This window comes from Culex quinquefasciatus, chromosome 2 (assembly GCF_015732765.1).
Source record: "Culex quinquefasciatus strain JHB chromosome 2, VPISU_Cqui_1.0_pri_paternal, whole genome shotgun sequence".
In the NCBI taxonomy this organism is placed as follows: Eukaryota; Metazoa; Arthropoda; class Insecta; order Diptera; family Culicidae; genus Culex; species Culex quinquefasciatus.
In genome coordinates this window covers 50208263-50234159 of record NC_051862.1, presented here as the reverse complement: position 1 = coordinate 50234159, position 25897 = coordinate 50208263, and the positions used below count along the sequence as shown (strand labels likewise).

At 38.5% G+C, this 25897-nt stretch overlaps 1 protein-coding gene across 7 annotated transcripts; it reads left to right on the top strand.

Moving 5' to 3' along the window:
- On the top strand, positions 1-25867 carry LOC6046500 (sterol regulatory element-binding protein cleavage-activating protein). Of its 7 annotated transcripts, none has more exons than XM_038252303.1 (8): positions 1-256; positions 7744-8764; positions 17811-18354; positions 18673-21132; positions 21190-21358; positions 21418-21765; positions 21828-22034; positions 25015-25867. In XM_038252303.1, exons 2-8 carry the CDS (start codon positions 8283-8285, stop codon positions 25194-25196), a joined length of 4392 nt encoding a protein of 1463 aa, XP_038108231.1. In that variant the 5' UTR covers positions 1-256; positions 7744-8282; the 3' UTR covers positions 25197-25867. The 7 variants fall into 7 exon arrangements, with proteins under 7 accessions (XP_038108231.1, XP_038108232.1, XP_038108230.1 ...); XM_038252304.1 differs by having other exon boundaries at positions 7741-8764; XM_038252302.1 differs by having other exon boundaries at positions 1-364.
- The last annotated feature ends 30 nt before the right edge of the window (positions 25868-25897 follow it).

Below are 25897 nucleotides of genomic sequence, written 5' to 3'. Positions count from 1 at the left end.
TTCGCCAGGTGCGCTTATCGCGCAAAACGTCAGCCAGCTCATTCATTCGTTCGTTCGGTACTTTTTTCGCGAGTTGCCCCGCACAAGTTAAAGAGTGAAAGAACATTCGGATTAATCCGCCGCAAAATCCAGAATCGATTGATCCGTCCGAGACGAAAAGTGGTGCCAAATTGGCACAGTGAAGTTGTTTGGGGGGGTGGAAGATGATGTGATTGGCTTTTTTTAAGCTTGAAAGTGGCAACGCAATTTTCACCAGGTGACGCGTTGAACCAGAGATTTCTTTCACGGGATCTCGTTCCTCCTTCAAAGAAGAACAGCAGGAGAAGAAGGAAGATTCCCGGTTGCTGTCGTGCCTCGCCGTGTTGTGAGCTTCCGAAAATATCGGCAAAATATTATGTAATTTCGAGCAAGGGAGAGAGAGCGGGTTTGTTTTTGCGTGTGGGGCGAATCCGCCGGAACGATGACGGAGTGGCCGCGCGGAAATTACGCAGAAGCAAAACTGCACTCTAATGTCGTGTGCGTGCGTCTGTGTGTGTCCTTCTCTGGGGACGGACCGGAGACGGTGGCCACCGGGAGGAGGAAAATTGCATGCATGCAATCTCTTCAGTCTCGTCGTCGTCGTTTTGTACTTATTTTGTTGTTTTTGTTGCGTTTGCAGTGACTGATTACATTAACGACGACGACGTCGGTGACCGCACACGATACGAGGGGGAAGGCCGGGACAGGACAGAGGGAAGACTGTTTGGGTGTTGGCGCTGAGGAATAGGAGAAATCGGAATAATATCGAGTTTCCCTGAGAGGTTCTGATTTTGCTCACTGTGGGACAAATTAAACACATTATTTCTTGTTTTGTAAAAAAAAACAATGATCCAATGCTAAACAGAATTAGCTTCCCTAAAAAAAAACTTCACGGTCAAGTGACTTGTTCATCTTCACCAGAATGGCACCCTAATCCACTGGCTCAGTTGGAGTTGAGTAAGCAAAACCAGTTCTTTCGAGTGTGGCCATAATTTACGGTAGCGCGCATGCCATCGAGAAGGTTTTGCAACAAAGTTGGATCGAAGAAGTGAATGCTAACAAAAAAGGAAGTTGAGATGCAATTTAGTTTTTTTTTATTGCAGTCGATTAATGAACATGACTTTTTTTTTGTGGGTTATCATTCGTAATTCAGTTAGATTTGATTTATTTATTTGAATCTGCAAGTTAAACAATTGCTGACTCGGATTTTGTATTCAACTTGGCTTAGATAAATGCATATAAAAAAAATAAAAAAATAATAATTTCTTGAATAGAATAACAGATAAAATAAAATAATTGTAGGTACACGTTTTTGAGTCCAGTTTTTTAGCATTCTAAACATTCCAACTGAAAAAAATCCGTTAAAATTTGCCCTGGAAAATTCAGAAAATTAAAAATTGTATAATTATTCAGGGTGGCCACTCAAGTCGGGAAATCGGGAAAGTCGGGAAAAAGTCGGGAATTCGTCAAAATCCGTCAAAAATCGGGAAAAAGTCGGGAATTTATGATTTTATGTCAAAAAGTCGGGAAAAGTCGGGAATTCTGAGCTTTTTTAACTCTTGAATAAATTTTGTAATATTTTGTACAATTTTCAAATTGAATTCACTCATTTCTGCTTCAGTAACTTACTTTAAATTTAAGGTTATTTTCACCATTTCAATATATTTGAGTATGGAAAAGCTGTTTGAGACCTTTAAAATCTTTATGAATATTGGAATCTTTGACACAGATTTTCATAATATTTTTTATGAATCAAATGATCGCTTTAATTTTTGTTCATCAAACAAGAGGTGAAAAACTAATATAAAAATAGAGCAAAATGGCCAGCTTAGAATCATGATTCTATTCCATTTTGTCACATAATTGAATATTTTAAACAGGATTCGAACTTGAGTTTGGCAATAGTTTTTTTGGGTAAATATTTGTAATTGTTTAACTAAATTCATTAAGTAATTGAAAATGTGTTTTTTCCAAATGTTGCCCTTGAACTTTTTTGTGAGTATGGGTAAATTACCTACCATAGATAAAGCTTGATTTTCAGTTTGCGGAAAACTTAAATTTCGAATAAAATCCAAAATTGAAAAAGATTTTTACGTTTTGAAAACATAAAGAAAATATTGAAATTGCAAAAAAATAATCCAGGAAATTTTGAGTTCTTGCATAATTATTTAAAAAAATTGTCTCTTCAAACAGTCGCTTAAAGTAAGTGGGAAAACATAAAATCATATCAAACTGAATTTTCATTAAAAAAAAAAAAAAAAAAAAAACAGTTAAATACTGACCACTAGAAAAATTAACATTGATTAAAAAATTCAATATCAAAAATTACATAATTAAAAAGGGAACTTGGCAAAAACATGTTCTTTTATGAATTCCTTGACATTTTTCTAAATCCTTTGAATGAATAATAACAGCAATTACGCTTCAATCATTCTTTGATTTAAAATGATGATGAAGTTAAAAAAAAAAAAATATCAAAAACTATACGTTTGCCAATTTAAAAAATATCATGGAAGTTGTAAGTATTGTTGAACTTTCGATTATTTTTTCAAAGACTAGTTTGAAAGACCTAATTGTTTGTGTTTCTACTCTGAATCATAATAATGAAATTACATTTTTGAAGTTTTCTTTATTATTTGTTGTTTAGTTTCTGTATTTTCGCAGGCCAAGTGCGAATGATGCTGATGATACCTCTTCAGTTGACGCTCAGGTGAGGAACATCCTGGAAGGAGCGTCACTGACTACGTCCGTAGTCCTGTTAAATCATTCTTGATCAAGACAGTATAGCTCTGGTTCCTTGCAAGTGTCCTATTTTCTTACCTCCACGTTGGCTTGGTTTTCATGATGACCTAGCTGGTGGCCTGTGGAAACGGCTCGTAAACCTTTGACCACCGCGGGTCAGACTCGAGACGGCTAAAAGAAAGGGGCGCGACAATGTGGGACAGGGAAGTTATTTGGTATTGTAGACGGTATTGTTTAGATTCGCAGTATGTTGAGTCAACTGCTGTGGATGTACCTGAACGTTGCAGAACGGGGTTTCCTCTCTCCTTTCCATTTCCAGCTACCATCTATTATCTGTTTATTTTGTTTCACTGATTTTCTAACGCGGCTTCTGTTTACTATCCTCCATTTGATTTTGATTTTACTTATTTGATTCTCTTATTTCTCAACGCTTTTCCACTCTATTTTACCAATTGATGCTGCTGTAACAAACTGTCTGCTTTCCCTTAATTTGGCAGCGATGTCAATTTTGTTTATCATGTGCCCTTTCTTTATTTATCTATTTGAATAATTTCTCATCTTCCCTGTAAATTGCCCTCAATAAAATCTAAGCTTGTTTGTTACCTCTATTTATTAACTATTGTTAATTTCTTTTAATTAATTACTATCTTTCTTTCACTATTGATTCTTTACATAGTATATTTCCTTCACTGTCCATTGTTTTGAAACTTCACCTTTTTCTTAAGCAAGTGAGGTTCGAGCCCTTACTAAATTTATGGAATGATTAAAGGATTAACACAAATATTATTATTGTACTTTTGAAAAACTTTTCTAAAATGCTTAGGACCAAAATATTATAACAAAACACCGCGACAAAAGAAATAGCAACAAATAAACACGACCCAACAATAGGGAAGATTTCAGGAGAAAACAATACACAGTAAATAACAATAAGTTTTTGAATTCAAACTAAAAATAAAACAGTTTTTGCTTTAATGAAAGTTGTTAGGCACACTTTAAATGGTTAGGCGCTTATACTTACATCAAACCCTACGTAATGTACCACCCCCGGCCGAGTTAAAATGCGTAACCGGAAAAGAAGGTGTGCATGCCTGGCACGAACACTCAAAGCGTGTTCTAGCGTGCTGCTCGTACTGACTCAGAGCAAGGGTGAGATGTAGGTGTAAGGGCAGTGCGTGTTCGTCGGGAACCTGGTGCATAAGATCGGTCAAGGCCCGTTCTTACACTGAAAATTGCGAATTGCGAATTTAGTTTCTGTATTTTCAAAAAATGCCTATATTTGGATTTTTTTTAATTCGTTGAGATTTTTTTTTCGGTGGTTAATATTGACTTTTCTTATAGAAAGTTTTTTGTTTGAAATAATTCTTTAGATAATGCCTATTATTTGAGCATTCTGGAAAAGTCTGGAAAAAAGTCGGGAAAAAGTCGGGAATTTGAAAATGGAATTTGAGTGGTCACCCTGATAATTTGAAGGTTTTAAAAATTTACAATTCTGCAGTTTTGTTTTCTTGAATGGGAAAATAAACTAAATTATGACTTTTTTGTATTTTGGTTGTTTTTGAGCATCCCTGACATAAGGCGGTTCCAAAAACTCCAAAATAAAGTCCAAAATAAAAAAAATCATGCTTTAATGAATTATATGAAATTTTGTAATTGATTGGATTTGTTTTTTTGCATTTTTGTGTACTTTTTTAATTTTATTTTTTAAGAATTTCTTGATTTTTAAAAACAAAATTGATTTTTATGATTTTTTTTTTAATATAACAATAATTTATTGAAATTTCGATTTTTTACATTATTTTTTTGTTGAATTTAGCTTTAGTTTTCAGTTAGAATTTTCTTTGTCTTTTATAATTTTCAATCAAAATTTTTCGATTATTTTAGATTTTTTTCAATTTTACAGTCCAGACTCGATAATCCGAAGCCTCGACTACCCGAAGTTCGATTATCAGAAGGTTTGCGTGGGTCTTCGGATAATCGAATCATGACCAAAAATATTTTGTTTCGCATCTTTTAATTTTTTTTGCTATTTACATAAAATTCGAGTTCTGCGACCCAAATTTGAATATTTGATTGCCTTTAAATAACAAATTGCATTGTTTCGATGTGTTATCAACGCCTTTTTGGTCGCCATCTCAGATTTAAAATCTCTTACTCATTTCAGAGTAGTTTATGGGTCATACTTAAGCTTTACAATCTACAATAAAACAATGAAAAAACAATCCTGATTCGATCATCCGAAGATTCGATTATTCGAAGTGAAATTTTTCCCATGCCTTCGGATAATCGAGTCTGTAATGTATTTTTTATTGTATTTAGTTTTTATTTTCAAAATTGTTTTTAAATTTTAAAATAACTTGATTAACAAAACGATACTTAATCCACCTTTAGGTGGTTTGTGCCTTCCTCACATTCATAAAGTCAATACATTCAGTAAAAATAGCAACATTCCCTTAACATGTTTAAGGGGTTACATACATGTAGAAAATCACAAAATTTCATATTACAGAAAATTTATTAAATCCACTTAAAAGATGATTTTCGATCACTTCTGAAAGTTTCATGAAGGTATTTCATGATTTAACTGGGTTAGAGAATATTAAAGCTCAAAGTTTTGCCATGCGCACAGCAAACTGTCTAACTTTCTGAGCGTTTTTCTCTGAACACCAAGTTGATTTACGGGTGCCATGATATCTCGAGATGGGACGGACCAAATTGGCTGAAATTTTGGGTGATGACTCCCAAGACATATCCCGTGTGCATGACGAAGCCGGATTTTGAAATTTTGAATTTTCAAAAAATACAAAAATCAAAAACTGGCGATTTTTTATATGTAGAACAGAACAATATTTTTAACTTTTTTTAAATAAACTTTTTGAAAATCGACCTTCGTCATGCACACGGGACCGGTTTAACAAGTCTTCGCCAACATTTTGAGCCGATTTGGTCGAAGCAATGTTTAGATATCGTGGCACCCGTTTTTTGAAACTGCTAACTTCAAATTTCTATAGCTCGGCAATGCTACAGCCAAATGTCTTCAAATTTGTTTTGTTAATAGATGAAAAGAAATATTTTAATGCCCTGAAAACAGATTTTGAAAAAAGTGTAAGTGTGTGCTCAAACCAACCTCTGACATTTTTGCCGATTTACATGTATGTAACCCCTTAACAAACCAATTTTATTACTGATTTCTTTTGATAGGGTTCGCAGACCTTCAATTTTTCTGGCTCATCGGCAAGGTCTGATAAAAAAACCTATCCAACGAAAGTTCACATGGAAGATTCAGACAATATTTTTATCACAATATCTCAGATCCGGCCTCTAGAAAGTATATAAATAACACTTAAGTGCCAATAACTTTTGATAGCGTTGTCAGATCCTTGATGTTTTAGGCCAATTTGAAAGGTCTTTCGATTATCTAACTAACGATGGGTCGCATGGACCCGGACATCATTTTTACTGAAATATCTGAGATCCAGCCTCCAAAAAGTTTATAAATAACACTTAAGTGCTAATAACTTTTGATAGGTTTGTCAGATCTTCAATGTGTTAGGCTCATTGGAAAGGTCTTTTTAATACCTTTCTGAAAATTTATAACATGATAGGGTTTCTTGCAAAAACCACCCTTTTTACAATCTTCCGGACATACGCCAAAATCGTTTTTTAGCATAACTTTTGAAGTACTTAACTAAACTTGCTGATTTTAAATAGAGATCTATGGGACCCCAAGACGGATCGAATGAGACTAATACGGTCAAAATCCGTTCATCCAGTCCGGAGATAATCGAGTGACAATTTGTTTGTCCACCCACCTACACACATCCACACAGACATTTGCTCAGAACATGATTCTGAGTCGATAGGTATACGTGAAGGTGGGTCTACGAGGTCGAATTAAGAAGTTCATTTTTCGAGTGATTTTATAGCCTTTCCTCAGTAAGGTGAGGAAGGCTAAAAACAAACAAGAATAAATGTTTGAATTTTGAGATAATTGAAAAAAAATAAAGCCTCGAAAAAAAAACACAATATAATTCAAAAACAAATTGTAATTTTAAATATTTAAGCTTTAAATTAAAATAAAAACAAATTTCAAAATAAAACAATTTAAAAACTCTAACATTAAAACAAATAAAATTCTGAATTATTAAAGAAGATAATTTGATCTCAATTTCTGTAACTATTTGGTGTGAATTTGTAAATTTTTAAACTTTATACTTTAATTTTTTTATTCATTCTCTTTTTTTTTTAATTTTTTCTAAATTTAAATGATTATTTACTCAAATATCAGCTTTTTTATTTCAACCTCCGGCATTATCTGTGTTTGTTCCTTTAAAATTAAACTTGATGTTCTTGTGCTTTTGTGAGTTCTCTAAAGGTTATTTATACGTTTAGTTCTACGAAAAATTTGCTCCCCTTGTTTTATGTTTTTTTAAAGCAATAATCTTGTTTAGTTTAAAAAAATGGGTTTTTTCTGGAACTTAAACTTTTCCCTAATAAAATGGAAACAAATTGAAATGCATTTACCTGTTCAAACTCATATTTTGCATGTTTGTGCTGGATTGAAAATATTTTAAGTTTTTGTGAAATTTAAATGACATTATTGACACAAGGGACTTTTTTTGAGAATATTTGCTCATATGGATGAAAAATATTAAAAAAGAGTGAGATTTAAATAGTCGCACAGAATTTCTGAAACAAAAAAAAAATTCCCAAATTATCACTTTCGAACATTCCGCGTTAATTGTTCCTCAGGTCAATCAGTAAAGTTTACCTAGAAGTCATCCATTCGACCCGTTCAAACCTCGATCGCTTGAGGTTAATCAACGATCATTCATGCCTTCTCTGGTCCGTCCCACAGTCAGTGATGTGATGTGTGCTCCATCAACCAGCCAAAACTGGCAGCAGAGCTGAAACCACGAAAACAACAAGACTGAATATCATACTCATTGGGGCTCTTTCTCTCCCTCTCTCTCTTGTCAGCAGCAGCAGAAGCAAGTTAAAGCAAAGGCGGTTCATTCTGCCGAGTTACATTACAAGCAGCTTTTGTGAGTCAATAAAATTTGATTGAAACGGAGCAGCGAGCGCTGGACGTCGTCACTTGCCGCTGAAAGGAAGAAATTATCCATGGAAGAAGGAAATTTGCAGCAGAAATCACAGAGAGTTGGTAGCGTCGCGTCGCTTCGAAGGTGCAAATGAAGTGAAGTGAAGAGCCGTCCAAGTTCTGAAACAACAGGACGGGAGTAGCTGCAAGAAGAAGAAGCAGTCTCCGTCCGCGTCCCAAATGTATAATGGAAATTTTCATGAGTGTTCCAAGAGTGCTTGTGCGAAACGAAGACGACGACCTGAGTCCCAGAGGACTGAGCTTCAGAGGAAGCTGTAATCGTAACGTGTTTTGACCTTGAAGATTTCGGTGTGGAAAGATTTGTGAAGTGAGGAAGAAGGTGCGTGTCATCGCGTGAACAGCTTAGTCGTGCTGATTAGACTAAACGACGCAAATAACCAGTTACAACCGGACGGCGGCGATGACCTCGTCGTCCAGCATCGATTCCCAGTTTACACCGGGTGGCAACGCTGGCGGTGGTGGAGATGGTGGCGGGAACAACCGGCGATCGCACCCTCTTCAGCAGCAAAACTACTACAGTCATCACCACCACCAGCAACAGCACCTGCAGCACTCGTACGGCGGTGCTTTGGTCACCGGTTCCATGGCAACGACGCCACCGACGACGCCCCCGATCGGCAATGGGAAGTTGGGCCAGTCCGGCATGCCGGCGCCGATTCCGGCCACGATTGGCAATGGGAGTATCGGTTGTGGTGGGAGTGCGAAACCGGTGAGGACCATTTCGCGAAATAGGGCCACCGTGGGCAGGGATGGCGAGGGTAAGGCGACCTCGACCTCGTTGCCGTCGCGGGTGTCGCAGATCTACTACAAACACGGGCTGTTCCTGTCCAGCTATCCGACGTGTGCGACGAGCTTGTCGATTGCATTGATTATTTTTTGTTGGTGAGTACTTATTTTTTTCTGTATAGTTGATTTACAGCAAAATATTTCAGGAGCAAAATTAAAACAATATTTTCAACAAACTTATTAATGACAATCCCTTATAAAATCGATGTGCCTAATAACTAATTTCCCATATAGTGAAAACTATTTTTGGTATAGTTCTCTATACAACAAATAATTTGTCACTATTTGGGAAATTAGTTGTTAGGCAAATCGAATTTATTAGGGATTACCTCAAAACAATCTAAAATCACAAAAATTACACTTTGCAATTTACTGAAAAATTGCATGTTTTTCAAAAAGAAAAATATAAATTTTTGCTCTAAAATATTCAGTAGTAAGTTTAATTCACCTAGGATAGTCGACGTTTTTAGTTGACATCAATTTCAAAAGGTCGTAACACCTTATAATGTGGCCCTCTTAAACTTTGAGGTTTCGTCAACGGATCCACAGGTCTGTATCGTTCTTTTTGCGACAAGACTTCGCCTCCCGGGTCTCCTAAGCGTGAAAGGTATGGCACGGGGAGAGGGCACCGATAGGTTGTTTTGAAAATTTAATCTAGACATCGTGTCAAATTAAAAATGTATTTGTTTTTTCCTAGAATCTTAACGATTGTTTTTAAACCAGCTAAAATAAAGTTGAAGAAATAGTTTTGTCGCTTCGATCTAAAATAAAAATGACGATTTTTCCTAATTCCTTTTGGAACCCCAATTTTACCTTTAGCACACTTTATGTACCGTCATCAGGGGTGGCATTGTGTCTGCTGGGTGCGATTGGGTCATACAAATTTCAGCATTTTTGTATGACCCAGCCTCACCCCCCACATCCAATGTCACCCTTGATGACAGTATATGGGTCATTCCAGGTCAACTGAGTACACTTTTGGACTCGACCTTCACCGATTTGGAACAAACTTGGAGGGTTGCATTTTATAGAAAATTGTCCAAGGAATTCGATGAAAATAAAATTTTAACCCTTTAATGCCAACTAATATTATATTTTAACGTTTTAAGTATTAAAAATCAGTTTTCACCAATTCCTTATGTTTTTATTTGTTTTATTTTATCACCATCGTGTTCCCCAGACAATTTTACGTAATGGTCAATGTAGACCTCAAACTAAAATGAACTATTGGCGAGATACAGCGATTTTACTGAAAAAAAGTTTGATTTTGCGCTGCACTCTGTCCTATGAATTCAAATCCGAAATAAGTTTCTCACATATAAAAACCGAACTATGCGGGATTCATCCCTTTTTGTTGAAAAGTACACCATGTACCTCCAAGTGCTGCGCAAAATCATAAAATAGCCTACTTTTCTGTACCAAAAACAACAGAATCGAATAGCAACACTTTTCAGAATAAATACTGAAAAGTTCTACTTTTCAGCACTCAAATGGGTGCTGAAAAGTTGAACTTTTCAGCACTTGTTTCGAAAAGTAACACTTTTCAACATTTTTGTTATTTAAACGATTTATTGTCAAAATACATGAAAATTTGACATAAAATTTCACTCAGTGTGTGTTTTTTGGAATTGCAAAAAATGTTGTATGGAACTCGTTGCAAAACTTGATTTTTTCAGTACTCTTCGTATCTATCCAACTCGGTGAACCTCGTTAGATAAATGTACGACTCGTGCTGAAAAAATTCTCTTTTTGTAACTTGTTGCATAAACTACTATTAAGAATGTAACTATTTTTCCGGGTTCACCTTACCTATACCTACAACTTTGACGAAGACGCTAGTTTGATCAGAAAATTCGTTCTCGCTATTCCGGGTTTCGAATTGAAAAAATATATATATACATTTTTGTATTTATGGTCACCGCCCAATTGGTAACTTAAGCTGTTTGGATTTTTTGTTTTTGGACGAATAGACGACAAGAAATTACTTCTCTGGGCATGGGGAACAACCTAAAAGTGTATTTTTGTTTTTTTTTTTTTTGATTTTGCGTTTATTCCAGTTATGCTTTATTAGAAAGAGATACTTTTTACACCAATACCAAGTTAATACCACTACGAAGCCAGAACCACTATCAGTTTGTTATCACCTTCGTTTCAATTATCAAAACCAAGGAGGTATATTCCAGTAAAGCCTTATAAATATACCGCAACCAGCCAGCCAGTCAGCGATGCACGTCAAAACTGGTTTTGTTGATTCTGAAATGCAATCTCTCGTAGAACCACGTCAATAAACATTCAACACATGCACCGGGTTATAAACACACCCCTTATTCGGTGGTTGGACGAAAATTGATTGCAGACACTCTCATTGAATTTTTTTTGTTTGGTTTAAGATTTTGAATTACAGAAGCACCTCATAATTACAGCAATTTCAATGCAGTTTTGCAATTCCCTCTAAACTGAGTCATTATCGAATAATTGAGTAATTTTAAATTACATCCACGTAAAACGTGTTCAACGTGCACTTATCGGAAGGCGTAATAAATCCCCCCTCAATGGCTATATTGACTTTTCCATTGCCAAAGTATTCCACCACCGACAAGTGATGGACAGGTGGCACCGGGTAATTCCTTCCTGGGAACGCCTCAATCTGTTATTCTACAACTGGACTGTGCTGTACGCCTTCGTTGCAAACCCAGGTGAAAGTCGATCACACCCACCTGCTTTTAGTATGAAAATTTGATAAGTTTTGGAGTGGTGTTGTGGTATCTACACTGGATTTTGTATTTGCAGGATTTTTTTTGATTTTTTCAACATTAAAGTGACAAACACATCTGCAAAGTGCATTTCACCGCACACAACACACCAAATGAAAACAACTTTTCCCCCGATAACTGATAGCGCGGAGTTGGTTGGTCGACGGCGATGCAATTGCACAGTGATTGGTCGCAATGTGCTTGCTCGCACAGGCCAAGTGACCGACAAAACCGATGATTGCGGAATACAACGACTCAAACGTTTCAACGCCGCTTTCGCTCGCGTTGGTGCGTTTTTAATTTGAATAATTGCGCATTTGTGAGAAGAAATTGCCACTCCGCGGGCGGGTAAAATTGTGCGCTGTTGGGGGCACGGCGACATGTCCACCTTGAATGGACAGGTTAACGAACTTGTTCATTAAATGGAAAAATTGTAATAACAACTTAATATGCCAAATTTTAATCCAAGTTATAACACTTTTTTGATGTAAACTTTTTTGTAAAGTGTCTGAGGAGCCACCCTAGGCGAGTGGTGACGACCGTTTTTGCATTGTTGTTCGAATTCTTCGTGTGTTTTCATTTCTAATGGGAAAGCTTTCAATTTATCGATAAGAATTCTTTGTGAGGTTGTATCTCATAAACTAATTGCTCAATCTTCAGAGTTCCAGAGAAAAATGTCGAAAATTTTCTCAGCTTTTCAAAAAGATTTTTTTCAGATGGGCTTTCCTCTAGGTTTTTTTTTCAAACCGAATACGTATACTGTTATTCCGATATTTTCCAAAAACACACTTTTTTAGAAAATATATCTCATGAACCAGATTTTGCAGCATCACGCACTATCCTCGGGGACAAAAAAATTTTTTTTTCAAAAAACTTCAAATTTAAAAAAAATAATTCAAATGCAATCACCTGAAATCAATTTAAAGTGCATTCTTTATGCGTTTAAAATCATATTTAGCATGTTTAGGTTTGTTCAAGAATGTTTAGAATTTTTGAAAAAATTTCGATGTACAGTAGCGCAAAATTTTATTTTTTTTTGCAAAAGAAAATGTTTTAGCGGGATTTTTTTTCAATTCGGTTTATTTGTGAACAATCAAGATACAATGAGTTCATTAAGGTACATAACAGAGTTTTGGAGTTCCTTTCAGCTGTGTGTTACATCGTAATTCAATCGAAAGTATTATTACATATAAATATTAAATAAAAGGAAAGAGTAAGAAAAAGTTTTCAAAAAACTTACAGAAAGTGCAATGGGAAAAGGATAGATAAAGAGAAAGCTTAACACTAGATCACAGAAAAAATATCAATTATAGATGTGCTTGATCATCAGCTCCCCAAGGGCCAGGAATTGTGGTTTGGTTGAGCGTTTTAGCAGAATGCATTACTGTGAATACAAAGAGACAACTCGTCTCTTTGTATTCACGGCCAGGAATTGTTCCGCCTTATTCCGGCAGCTCCAAAACCGCGTCATCATCTCCCCCGCGAGAGCAAAGAACTCCATCAGGGTAAAGAGATCTTCCCCGGTGACTTCTTGCTGGGCCGCATTGCCGTTACCGGCAGCGACCACGCTGGCGAACGAACGCCCCCAACCAGGAGGGAACGCTGAGTTTTCCGCTGGGACCGTACGCTGTCCAGCTGCAGGAACGGCTGTGCACGTACTCGTACTTTCTTCTTCCTCTTTTCCTGCTCCTTGCGCGCGACGCATCCGCGGTAATTGCCGGTATGGGACCATCCATAAACCACGTGGACACTTTAGGGATTCCGCGAGCCGTGGCCGAATTTCCGGCGTCGGTGGCATTGCGCTACGTTCGTCGGGTTCTTGGCGTAAAACCGCCAGTTTACCCAAAAACCGTCCAACGTCTTAGTCCGCCGCAGGTCTTGGATCTTGACGGTGCCGCGGTCGAAGTACAACAGGTCCAGTGTGTGTGTACTAGCGTGGCTCACGGATATATGAAAAAGACAAAAGTGTTCAATTTCGAACGCCTCGACCGGAATTTTGTAGCAATATGGCCCCAGAACATAACCTGAAATTTTGAGCGTATTTGGTTAAGGTTTAGTACTTCCACCATTGACCTGAAGTTAGTATGGAACTTCTAAAAATTTACTATGGGAAATTTTCACTTTTAACCTCTTCATAGAGAAAGTTTCCCAAAACCCAATCAAAATTTCCTATTCTCAGGTTTCTTATAGTTTTTGATCCGATGATAGTAATTGATCCCGAAAAGATACAGGATATTTTTTGGAGTACGTAAACAAAATTCAACGTTCTCTAAAAATTTGTCTGTATCTTTCCGGGATTAATTCCTAGCGCTTTGCGATGTTCTACAAAGTTGTTCCCCGGATCAAAACCTATGAGAAACCTCTATTCTGAAAAAAATCATACGGCATAGGAAAACTTTCTCGAAGAAGAGTTAAAAAGTTGAAAATAAATAAATTAAATTTATTGAAATTTCTTTATAACTTCAGATTAAGAGTGGAACAACTAAACATTAACAAAATGCGCTCAAAATTTCAGGCTAGCTTCTGCGGTTATAATGCTACAAAATTTCGGTCGAGGCGTTCGAAATTGAACACTTTTGTCTTTTTCATATATCCGTGAGCCACGCTAGTGTGTACCTGTTACCGTTGTCTTGCGCGAGAGCACTTTAATCTCTCGCGGTTTTATTCCGGCGTCCGAAAGGTGACCCTTAAGGTCGGAGATCGGACGGTCTTGATAACCCTGCAAGACGACCTTGACAGGGGGCTTCTCGGGGTTGAATGTGTAGAAGTTGAAGTTGCTACGCTTCAATTCTTCAAGCACCAGGTCGAAATTCTTTTTGGTTAGTGTGATTACTTGCACTGACGACTTGCCGATTTTCAGACAATATCTGAGGCCTTCCAGCAACTCGTCAACATCGTCCGCCAACGTGTCCAAAACAAAAATTGGAGGTGGTCTACGTTCCGTAGGAAAATTGTTCTTTTTTGACGTCGACACTTTTTTCCGTGCTCAGCATCTGGAACTGGTTGAATGTGCCACTGGTTGTGGCACCGGAAGTACCGGAACGGGTTCGCACTGGTGATCTTGGAACATATCCGGGATGTAGATACTTTTTGTCGATTTCAACTGCGCTCACGCTCCCCTGCGCGATGGCGGCCGATACGGCGTTGGTTTGTTTACCTTGTTGCACACGGCTAGTAGACGAACTTCGCGGGTTTTTCGAGGCCGCACTCGAACTGCCACGGCCACGGCCGGCTTTTGGCATGCTGGAGAAGCAAACTCGCGGGTAACCACAATCAAATACAGCGAAGAAATCCGAAAAAAACGATAGAGCACTGAGCACTTCACAGCTGCTTGCTCTCGTGCGTACACGGAGGATTTAGTTAGATTTACATTTTTTGAAAACTAATGATTGCAAAACAACTGAACTAGTCAAGTGTAAAATGCATTATAAAACACTTTTTTAATTTTTTATTTTTAAGTCTTTGGCTTGATATTTCATTTTTTTTATTTTGCTTTCATCATTTACTGAAGGATTCAAATTGTTTACAGTAACGGATCAAAAGTACTATAGTATAGTATAAGTATTTAAAATTTTAACTAAATTACGAAATCTACACAAATATTTAGGGCGAAACCATGATTGTAAACAAGCAGCCTATCCCACTCACACTTAACGTGAACTGTTAATTGAGCAGACTGTTTGTCTACACTCAAAGTTCGCCCTATATTGAAAAGTTAATGCGGATTTTATGCGTTTTCGGTACTGGCACGATTAACTTATTTTTTTTTTTGAAAATAAAATAAAGCATTGTTCAAATAATAGCTAAAGTTCATAGGCGGGACCGTGGTGTAGGGGTAAGTGTGATTGCCTCTCACTCAGTCGGCCTGCGTTCGATCCCAGAAGGTCCCGGTGGCAAATTTTGAGACGAGATTTGTCTGATCACGCCTTCCGTCGGACGGGAAGTAAATGTTGGCCCCGGACTTACCTAAAAAAGGTTAGGTCGTTAGCTCAGTCCAGGTGTAGGAGTCGTCTCCCTGGGCCCTGTCCTGGTGGAGTCGCTGGTAGGCAGTTGGACTCACAATCCAAAGGTCGTCAGTTCGAATCCCGGGGTAGATGGAAGCTAAGGTTTAAAAAGAGGTTTGCAATTGCCTCAACAATCAAGCCTTCGGACACCTAGTTTCGAGTAGGAATCTCGCAATCGAGAACGCCAAGGCAATGCTTTATAGCGAATAATTTGATTTTTTTTCATAGTTTAGTATATTTTCCCAGACCCAGGCTCTGAATCTGAATTACCCAAAAAAGGAACTTTTTAAGTTTCTAAAGAATGGAGTTAAATAGATAGCGACAACATGCAACTTTTTTAACAACATTTTGTATAAGATGTTATAAAAATGCTCGGGGTTCACAATTTTTTTTCATAAAATTATTTTTATTAGGTCCTTTTCGGTACTGGGACCTGGTTAGGACCGAGTCGGCTTTTGTAATTACATTTGACTTAATAATTACTAGAGGTGGGCAAAACCGCTCTTTTTTAGGAGCCACTCATTTTCGTTCGCTCATTAAAAAGAGCCGCTCTTTTGAACGGCTCTTTCGCTCTTTTTCAAAATTTGGATGAAAAGGGTTTTTTTAAGAATCGCGTGATTTTATAAGTTATTTCACATTGGACTTTTATAAATTATTTGATAAAAAAAACTTAAAACTCAAAACGAGAAGATGCCCTTGAAAACCATAGGTCTTTATGGTCTCTATGTCAAAATTTCTTCTCGGACCTAAACATTCGAGTAATTGATTGGCATCCAAACTTAAATCTAGGGAAGCTGAAAAAACTGCAATTAATTTTAAAATTGCGTTTATTTCTACAAGAATAGAACTAATGCTGATATTTTATTAGGAGAAAATATTCTGTGACCTCTTTTCTACATTCTGATTTATTCTGATTTTTTTCTGATAAAGTCTATAAACGCTTAAGTTTTATTGGACAAAAGAATTGATTTTTGTTTTGATTCAGTAGATTTTTTGGTAATATTTTACAACTTATCCAATTTGAAATACTCAAATTTGTATTCCGGTCATACTTTAATATCCAATCAGTTGTACAATGAAGCGTTTTTTTTCAGTTCGTTTAGAAAATCATTTACTTTTGGGATTATTTTTTAATAAGCATTTAAATATTTGAAATTGCATTTGCAATTCTCAAAAAAAAAAAAAATATGTACTACATTTTTTTGGAAATTCAATAAAATATATTTATAACAAAAATCATGCCATCTTAAAACGGTTCTTCCAAAAGACCGAAGTTTAAAAAAGAGCCACGGTTCGTTCGCTCTTTTAAGTGAACCGGCTCTTTGAGCGGTTCGCTCTTTTTTTGCCCACCTCTAATAATTACAGAAGATCTTGTGTGTAAATGTTAGTGGGAGGGGAGCCGATTACCCGCGGCCTAAGGGGGTTCACAATTGCAGTTATGGTTTTAATTGTAAATCACAGAATAAAAATCTTGTTTTATGGATCTGTAAGGGTAATAAGGTAGTGTTTTGAAAGTTGTATCGTCATCTGGGGCGAATCGGGACTAAAGTCTGAATATGGACATATGGAATATGGATGGTGTTTAGAGCACTTACAGGGTTTAAATTTAGAAATGGGTCTACAATTCGCCCCAGTTGACGGTACTATAGATAATTTAGTTGATTCATTTTATTCCAAAATTGTGTTCGACATCTAAAAAGTCTAAACGATGAGATCATATGCAATGCAATAAAGAAACCCACCCAAAATCTCCTCAACGATTACCTAAGCCCGCGCGCACCCATTACCAAATTAGCACATTCGGAAACCAACCGGCAAAGTTGGAAAAAACCGGCTGTTTATCTTTCTTCTTCACTTTTCGCGCTCCGAACACCCCTTATCACATGGGTTTGAATGTCAATGTCAGATAACGAGAGGAAAAGCAAAAACAAAAACAAAAAGACAAGAACAGGTTCGCTGTTTCTACGGGGAGACTCTTCGGAAGAATTCGCACGTGTCAAAATGAATATTTTGTTTCGCTAGGAAGCCACAGCTAGTGCATTCCTTGTCTCTTGTACGACCTACTCACTACACGTTTACACTCGCCAGATAGTAAGAAGATAGTGGACGCAGTAGTGCGCCGCTGCACTTATTGCATAAGGTCGTTACGCTAGTTTACTCTACTCTCTACTCAGCTGGACGGACGAGTACGAGCCACGCTGACTGAAGGGGATCTCCTACTACTCTTGCTCGCAGAAATACGACACTTTTTTTATCAACTCGAATGACGCAACCTGAAGACCGGGTTGAGTCATTTGCTTGTGGGGCTTTAAGAATTAGGTTACTGATAAAAAGCGTCTAATTAGAACATCATGCTGACTGTTTGTTTTTCTTGTTTGATTGCAGCTACCCTCTGCTGAACATCCCCTTGCCGGGGACGATCCCGACCAAGGTCGTCTTTCCGTACACGGAACAGATCGGCCAGAACCTGCACCTGACGAACGCCAACTCGAGCTCGGCCACCTCGGAGGTGTACAACCCGTTCAGCTTCAACGGAAACAACATCTTCAACATCTACAACATCAGCGTGGACCCGCCGTTTCCGTGGGCACGGATAGAACCGCTGCTGTACGTGCAGCAGATCATCCTGCGGTCAAGCGTGGTACCGTGGACGAGCCGGTACAACGATTTGCAGCTGACGGACGCTTATCGGGGGCCGCTGTACGAGGTGTTTAAGCTGATCGAGATCGTCCGGAACCACGAAGATGAAGGTAGTAAAACCACGCTTAGCGACATCTGCCTGCACGTGGAGAACGTCAAGCGACCGTCGCAGCAGATGCTCTTCCCGGAGTACAACTGTCTGCTGCTGTCGCCGGCCAACCTGTGGCAGCAAAACATCCAGAACTTTAACAAGGACAGCAACCTGCTGAACACTGTGTTTGTGAATCATGTAAGATGGGTTTGATATCACAACTCGACATTTTTGAAGTTGATGTAAACGCTTCAGTTTTGTAGTGGTATGATAAATTTGGACAACCTGGACAAGCTTTAATTGACAGAGTTGAATTTTAGTGACTTCCTTGTCAATAAATAAAATTGTAAATTCCAGGTATAGATGGTACGGAAAGATCTTAAGCAACCATGCGCACCCACAATTATCTATCATACCTTGACAAAACTGAAGTATTTACTGACTCAACTTCAAAACTGTCGAGTTGTGTACTCAACTTCTAGACGATCAACTCTAAGAATCATTTCCCCTTTCCAGAACCTGCAAAAGTCCAAGGTGTCCACCTCGGAGATGCTGTTTGGCATCTCGCTGCGCGACACCGGCGTCAAGCGGTACCCGATGCGGGTCCGCTCCCGCATCATCCAGTACGCGGTGACGCTGATCCTGCGCGAAAACAACCCAACATTCATCAACTCCCTCAAGGAGAAGCTCACCCGGACGTACCCGCTGCACCAGCCGGTGGAAGATCGCCAGCAGCAGCAGCAGCAGAGCCCGCTCGATCAGTCCTCGATCATGTACATCTTCTACCCGGGCGAGTTCGACTGGAAGGAGTTTCTGCCGCAGTGCATCGCGATCTCGATGCTGTGGCTGTACGTGTACTACTCGGTGCGGAAGATCGAGGAGATCCGCTCGCGGTTGGTGTTGGCGTCGAGTGCGGTGCTGACGGTGCTGGGGAGTTTGCTGATGTCGCTGGGGATGTGCTTCTTCTTTGGGTTGACGATCAGCTTGCAGTCGAAGGGGGTGTACCCGTACTTGGTGATTTTGGTGGGGTTGGAGAATGTGTTGGTGATCACGAAGAGTGTGTTGACGACGGATAATAATTTGGATGTGAAGATTCGCGTTGCGCAGGGCCTGTCGAGGGAGGGGTGGTCGATAACGAAGAATCTGCTGCTGGAGATCACGATCTTGACGATTGGGTTGTGCACGTTTGTGCCGGTTATTCAGGAGTTTTGTATTTTCGCGATCGTGGGGTTGATTTCGGACTTTTTCCTGCAAATGATGTTCTTCTCGACGGTGCTCGCGCTGGATATTAAGCGGGTGGAGTACAGTGCGGAGGTTCGACAGCTGCCGAAGATGCTTTACTACAACAGTGATCGTCGGAGTGAGAAGGAAGGTGCGAGGAATGGCGGGATTAGTCGATCGATGTCGCACCCAAAGCTTTCCGGGTTGGATCAGAGTTGTGGTGGGGGGCATGCGAAGAAGAACAGTTTGACGACTTGCGGAAATGGGAAGGACAAGAAGATTCCGAAGCGGTTGAGGATCGTGAACTTTTGGGCGAGGACGCGATTCGCCCAGAGAGGCTTCATGATCTGGATGGTGCTTTGGATATCGAACATTATTTATAACTCCGGGTTGATCGAGTTTATGATCGACAAGAATATGGAGGCGCAACGAGCGGCACGAGAGGCTAGTAGGGTGGACATCCCGGTGAGTGACATGCACGATCTGCGATCGGCCGACGCAGCTGGTCACCTGAACCTCAACCACTTTGCCGATGGAGAGTTGAACAGCGAACGGACCCCGAACATCACGGAACAGTTGAATCGCCTGAGACACCCGGACTACGAGACCGTCTACCAGCTTTCCAACTTTCATTGGTCGTCGATTCTGAAGCAGTACAACGTTTCGCTCTCCGGACGGTACGTGACGGTTCTACCCTCGATCAAGCTATCGCACGCGGTCAGTCCTCAAATAGCTCAGAAGCTTCGCAACCCCGACGAGAAAGCGCCGCATCACTTCCAGTGGAAAGCGCTGGCCGCCGCGCTGGATCCGCTCGACCTGAACGATGCCGACACCGGAGACGTCCCGAACATCAACACCGGCAACGCTCCGTTCTACCCGAAGACGCCGATGGAGATCCTGCTTTGTTGCATGCTGATCGCCGTCAGTATTTTCATGGTCACGTACCTGTTGGTGATGCTGTACCGCTGTATGTGCACGCGGAACTACGCCGAGTGGCGAGCCAGCTGGACCGCGGACAGTGAAAACGAGCAGGAACCAAAGCAGGAACAGCGCGTGCTGGAAGGCGTCCCCATTCAGGTCAACGGTCACAACCACCGCATCGAGTGTCTCGTAACGGACGGCAACATGATCGCCAGCTCCTGTTTACAAGGCCAGGTCAAGATCTGGGACGTGACGAACGGCGAACTGATGGCGGAAATCCACCGGAACAACCACTTTGACATGCAGCGCAAGGAGGGTCAACGATCGCCAACGGGACCAGTGCTGATCAAGGGCGAACCCTCCAACACGAACATCACCGGAATGCAGGAAATCTACCCCGAACAGTCACCCACGAGTTTCGCCTTCAAGCTCAAAAAGAAGCTTCAGTTCAACTTTACCAGCCCGAACCAAAGCCAAGAACCGAAAACCGGCAAAGATCCGTCCCTGTTTGACTTTGCGGCGCAGTACGAGAAGAACTTTACCAGCGATCCGGCGAACTCCCAAAAAAGACCCAGCAACGGAGGGCTCGGAGCGGAGCTCCGCAACCGCTTCCTCTCGTCCTCCGGTCCAAATCCGTACTACGAGGCGGCCACCGTGCAGCAGCGCCCAAACCACAGCGAAGAAACGTCCCAAAAACCGGGCAGCAGTACGGCGCGCAAGAAATCCTACCAAACCTCACCGATCTGGTGTCTGGACTTCCTGGATAATCTCATCGTGATCGGGTGCGCCGACGGGCGGCTCGAGTTCTGGGAGGGCACCACCGGCAACTTCAAGGTAAGATCGTAGAGCGTGAAAGTCGAGGTAATAACTAACTGAGTTATATTGTTACAGGGCATCTACGAGACGGAGCACACCCGCAACAACGGCGTCACCAACATCAAGCTGACCGGGGACAAGGTGGTGGCGGCCCGGCTCAGCGGCCGCATCGACTTCCTGCGGCTCGAGACGTACACCCAGGGTCGGCAGATCGACTGGGGATTCACGTCCGCGTACCGGCGCAGTAAGAATTGCAACGTTAACTCACCAAGACATGTTGCTAAGCTTCCCATAACATTCCAGCACACATTCGCACCGGTTCGGCGGGTAGCCTGAGCATGTTCCAGCAGCAGCCGAACGGTCCGGCCAGCGTTCATCACGCCTCGGAGGAGGAGCTGCGCTGCATCCTGGAGTTCCACCAGCAGGGCCACCAGATGCCGGTGACGTGTCTGGAGGTGGCCGGCGGAACCGTCATGACCGGCAGCATGGACCACACGGTGAAGGTTTTCCGGCTCGAGAGTCACCAGCTGCAGTACACGTTGCACGGTCACTGCGGGCCGATCTCGTGTCTGTTCATCGACCAGTGGCAGGCGGGGATGGGCGCGTCCGGCTGCCAGGATGGGCTGCTGTGCGTGTGGGATTTGAGTAGAGGTGCGACGACTGTCAACATCTTCCTGTTCAAAGACGTTTCAAACATCATTTGCTCGTTTCAGGAGGTTGCATGTACAAAATAGAAGCGCACGACGACTCGATCGTGGCGCTCGCCTGCTCGCCCAGCTATGTGATCTCGTTGGGACTGGACGAGCGGATACGGGTGTGGGACCGGTTCCAGGGCCAGCCGCTGACGACGATGACGGTGAGCCACGCATACTCGGCGCTGGTGATGCTGACGCCGTCGCTGCTGGTCACGGGGAAGCCAGGTTGGTAGATTTTCGTGTTGGGTAAAATTTTATTTCTAGTGAAATTGAAGCAAGACTTGCTAGTACTAGACTGACAAACCATCAAACTCGCCCTTTTTGACAGTTTGGCAGTTTGCTTTGTCAAACACGAAAAAGTAAGAGTTTGTTTGTTTGTCATAGTCTAATACCTGCTTAACTTGATGAGTCTTGGATTATTTGAAAAAAAAAAAACTCATTTTCTATTTAACTTTGTTTTTAAGGTCTAAAAATAGTAATTTTTCCTTACTTCGTATTTTAGATCAAATTATAATATTATTGAAATATTTTTATTGAAAAGATCAGAAAATTTTGCAAAATTTTAATTTTATTTTCCACAGTTTCGATATTTCAAAAAATACTATTTTTTATATAAAAATTCATATCTCGTAACCAGATTTTGCACCAACACGCACGATGGCTCAAAAGATGTTGTTTTTAATCTCCAAAACATATAAAAAATACGCATTTTGAAAATTCAACTTTTAGTGATAAAAAGTTAGATAAAAAAACGGAATATTTTTTTCAGGGTTTCCCTTTTTTCCTGAAAAAGCTCCATGGAATTTTTCATGGACAATTTTCCACAAAGGAAAAAAATTGCAAAAAATTCAAAAAAAAAAATCAAGGCAAAATAATTTTTTCATAAAAATAAAAATTCAGCAATTTCAAAAATTAAAAAAAAATGAAAAAAGAAAATTTAAAATAAAAAAATTAAGATTTAAAAAATATCAAAAAATTTCAAAAATGCAAAAGAAAAACAAATAAAATTAAATATTCTAAAAATTTGAAATAAATAAAATCAAATATTTCCAAAAAAAATAGTTAGAAAAATCAAAAATTTCAAAATACTTTAAAAATGAACAAAATTAAAATAAAAACACATTTTTTGAAATCAATTTTTTTTTATTTTTGAAAGATTTTGAGAATTTTAAATCTTTTTAATTTTCTAAAATTTAAAGTTTTTTTTTAAGTTTTATGTATTTGGATTTTTAATTTTTTTTTCTTTTATCTAAAACATATTTTTTTATCTTTTTCAAGATTATAAATTATTCTAACATTTTTTTACAGTTTTGAAAAATTTAAAAAGATTTTTTCGAACGTCAGTCTTAATTTACCGATGGTAGGTCGACGAATTACGACTTACTATCGCAAAAATACGATCGTAATATTTCAATCGAGAAATCTTGATCGTGAGTCGAGAAATTACGATCTAGATATTACGATCGAATGCAATAATCACCACGATTGTGTTTCATATGTTTATAGGACCTATTAAAACAAAACTATAGGACTTTTTCTTTAATTTTATCCAAACAAAACAAAAGTTTTATCGTTTTTTTTAGAAATTTTTGATCATAGAAAATTATACCTTTAAGGTTTAACTAAATTTTTAAATTGAACTAAACATAATTCAAATTTTCAGAGTCCATATTTTATGTTATGTTATTATTTTTTAATCTCCAAAACATATAAAAAATACGCATTTTGAAAATTCAACTTTTAGTGATGAAAAGTTAGATAAAAAAACGGGATATTTTTTTCAGTGTACCTTTTTTTCCTGAAAAAGCTCCATGGAATTTTTTTATGAACTATTTTCCACAAAGGAAAAAAATTGCAAAAAAAAAAATCAACGCAAAATAAATTTTTTATGAAAATAAAAATTCAGCAATTTCAAAAATTAAAAAAAAATTGAAAAAAGAAAATTTAAAATAAAAAAATTAAGATTTAAAAAATATCAAAAAATTTCAAAAATGCTAAAAATTAAAAAAAAAATAAAAGATTCTAAAAATTTTAAATATATAAAAAATCAAATATTTAAAAAAAAAAAATAGTTAGAAAAATCAAAAATTTCAAAATACTTTAAAAAATGAACAAAATTAAAAAAAAACACACATTTTTTAAATCAAAATTATTTTTTTTTATTTTTGAAAGATTTTTAAGAATTTTAAATCTTTTTAATTTTCTGAAATTTAAAGTTTTTTTGGATTTTTTTTTATTTTTCTTTTTTTCTTTTATTTAAAACATATATTTTTTTATCTTTTTCAAGATTATAAATTATTCTAACAATTTTTTTACAGTTTTGAAAATTTTAAAACACATCTCGAGATTTTCTCGAACGTCAGTCTTAATTTACCAATGGTAGGTCGACAAATTACGACTTACTATCGCCAAAATACGATCGTAATATTTCAATCGAGAAATCTTGATCGTGAGTCGAGAAATTGCGATCGAGATATTACGATCGGATGCAATAATCACCACGATTGTGTTTCATATGTTTACCTATAGGACAAAACTCTAGGGCTTTTTCTTTAATTTTCTCCAAACAAAACAAAAGTTTTATCGTTTTTTTTTTAGCAATTTTTGGATCCTAGAAAATTACACCTTTAAGGTTTAACTAAATTTTCAAACTGAACTTAATTAAAATTTTCAGAGTATTTTATGATGCTAAAATTATTTTCATGTAACTAAAACAAACATGAAATCGCATAAAAAAAATAATTTTAAATTTTTTTTTCAATAACTAATTTTAAATTGATGGTACAATTTTAAATAAGATTTTTTTAAAAACATTTTCAACAAAACAATAGAAGTGCTCTTCAAACAAACATGTTTTATTTTGCTGAGGTTTTATACAGACAAAATAGCTGTTGATAATGGCAGTACACTCGAAAAAAGATTACTAAAATTAAAGCGGCCAGCCCTACTGTGTTGTGTTTACTCAAGAGTAGATTCTGAGAATGGATCAGATTTCTCAAAATATACAAGGGAGGAAGGATGCGTGGACATACCGTATCAAACGCTCCGATTTATGACTGCATTGTCGTTGTGTAGGATGTGCCAAATGTGATGTTTTTCGTTATAATATTAAAAAAGTACCAAAATCTAAAAAAATGGCATAAAAGGAATAAAATGTTTTAAAAAGCGCAATGCTTAAGCAAATAACTGTCTTCTTTTGTTCCAGGATCTCTCATCGTGTGGGACGTCCGGACGGGGGAAGCGGTCCGCGAGGTCAAGCTCGACTGCTCCAACTCGCAGTTCAGCCCGAAGATTATGCTGCCGGCGTGCGGGTCCATCATCTGCGACTACGGCAACCAGATGCGCATCGTGCGCTTCCCGCTCGTTGCCGCCGACAAGTGTGAGTAGGATGGCGATAATCCGAAGAGAAGAAGAGTACTCAAAATAACAGTAGTAGCAAACCCAGGAATTTGGAAACTAAAGATATACTAACTAGTGTTTAGGGATTTTAGATTAACGCTGCGATTTCGTTTGACGCAAACACCACCTAAGAGAAAACCTAACTTATTAAGTCACCGCTCAGTTTGTTTTAGCTATTATTTATTTGCCCTTAGCTAGGAGGAGATTTCCGTTGTTTGTCGCTTTAAGAAAATTGTTGAACACGTTGAAGGATTCGCTTGTAGCTCTCTAAGCGCGCGTTAGAAAACCCACTGTTCTTTCGGTTATTTATTTAGTGTTACGAACCAAGTTCTAGACTGTGAAAATAGGGCTAACGGAAACAAATAAAAAGTGCACGTGGAAATGAAGGTGTCCTTACTACAAGTTTCGGAGAAACAATGCAAAACAAAAGTGTAGAAAACGTTCAAAAAAATGGGAAAACTAAAAATTTCAGTAGATTGTAACGTAGTTTTTAATCACACAAGCAATGCATGCATGCAGCTCATTACTCAAAATCAATTCAAAACAAACGAGAAGGCCTTTCAACTAATGCAAAGTGGAACATTGAAACATCTACCTTAAAGCAAAATTAACAAATGCAACAGAAAAATGGAAAATATATAAGCAGTAACAATTGAAAACTGTAACTTGTCATCCAATATTGTATCCGA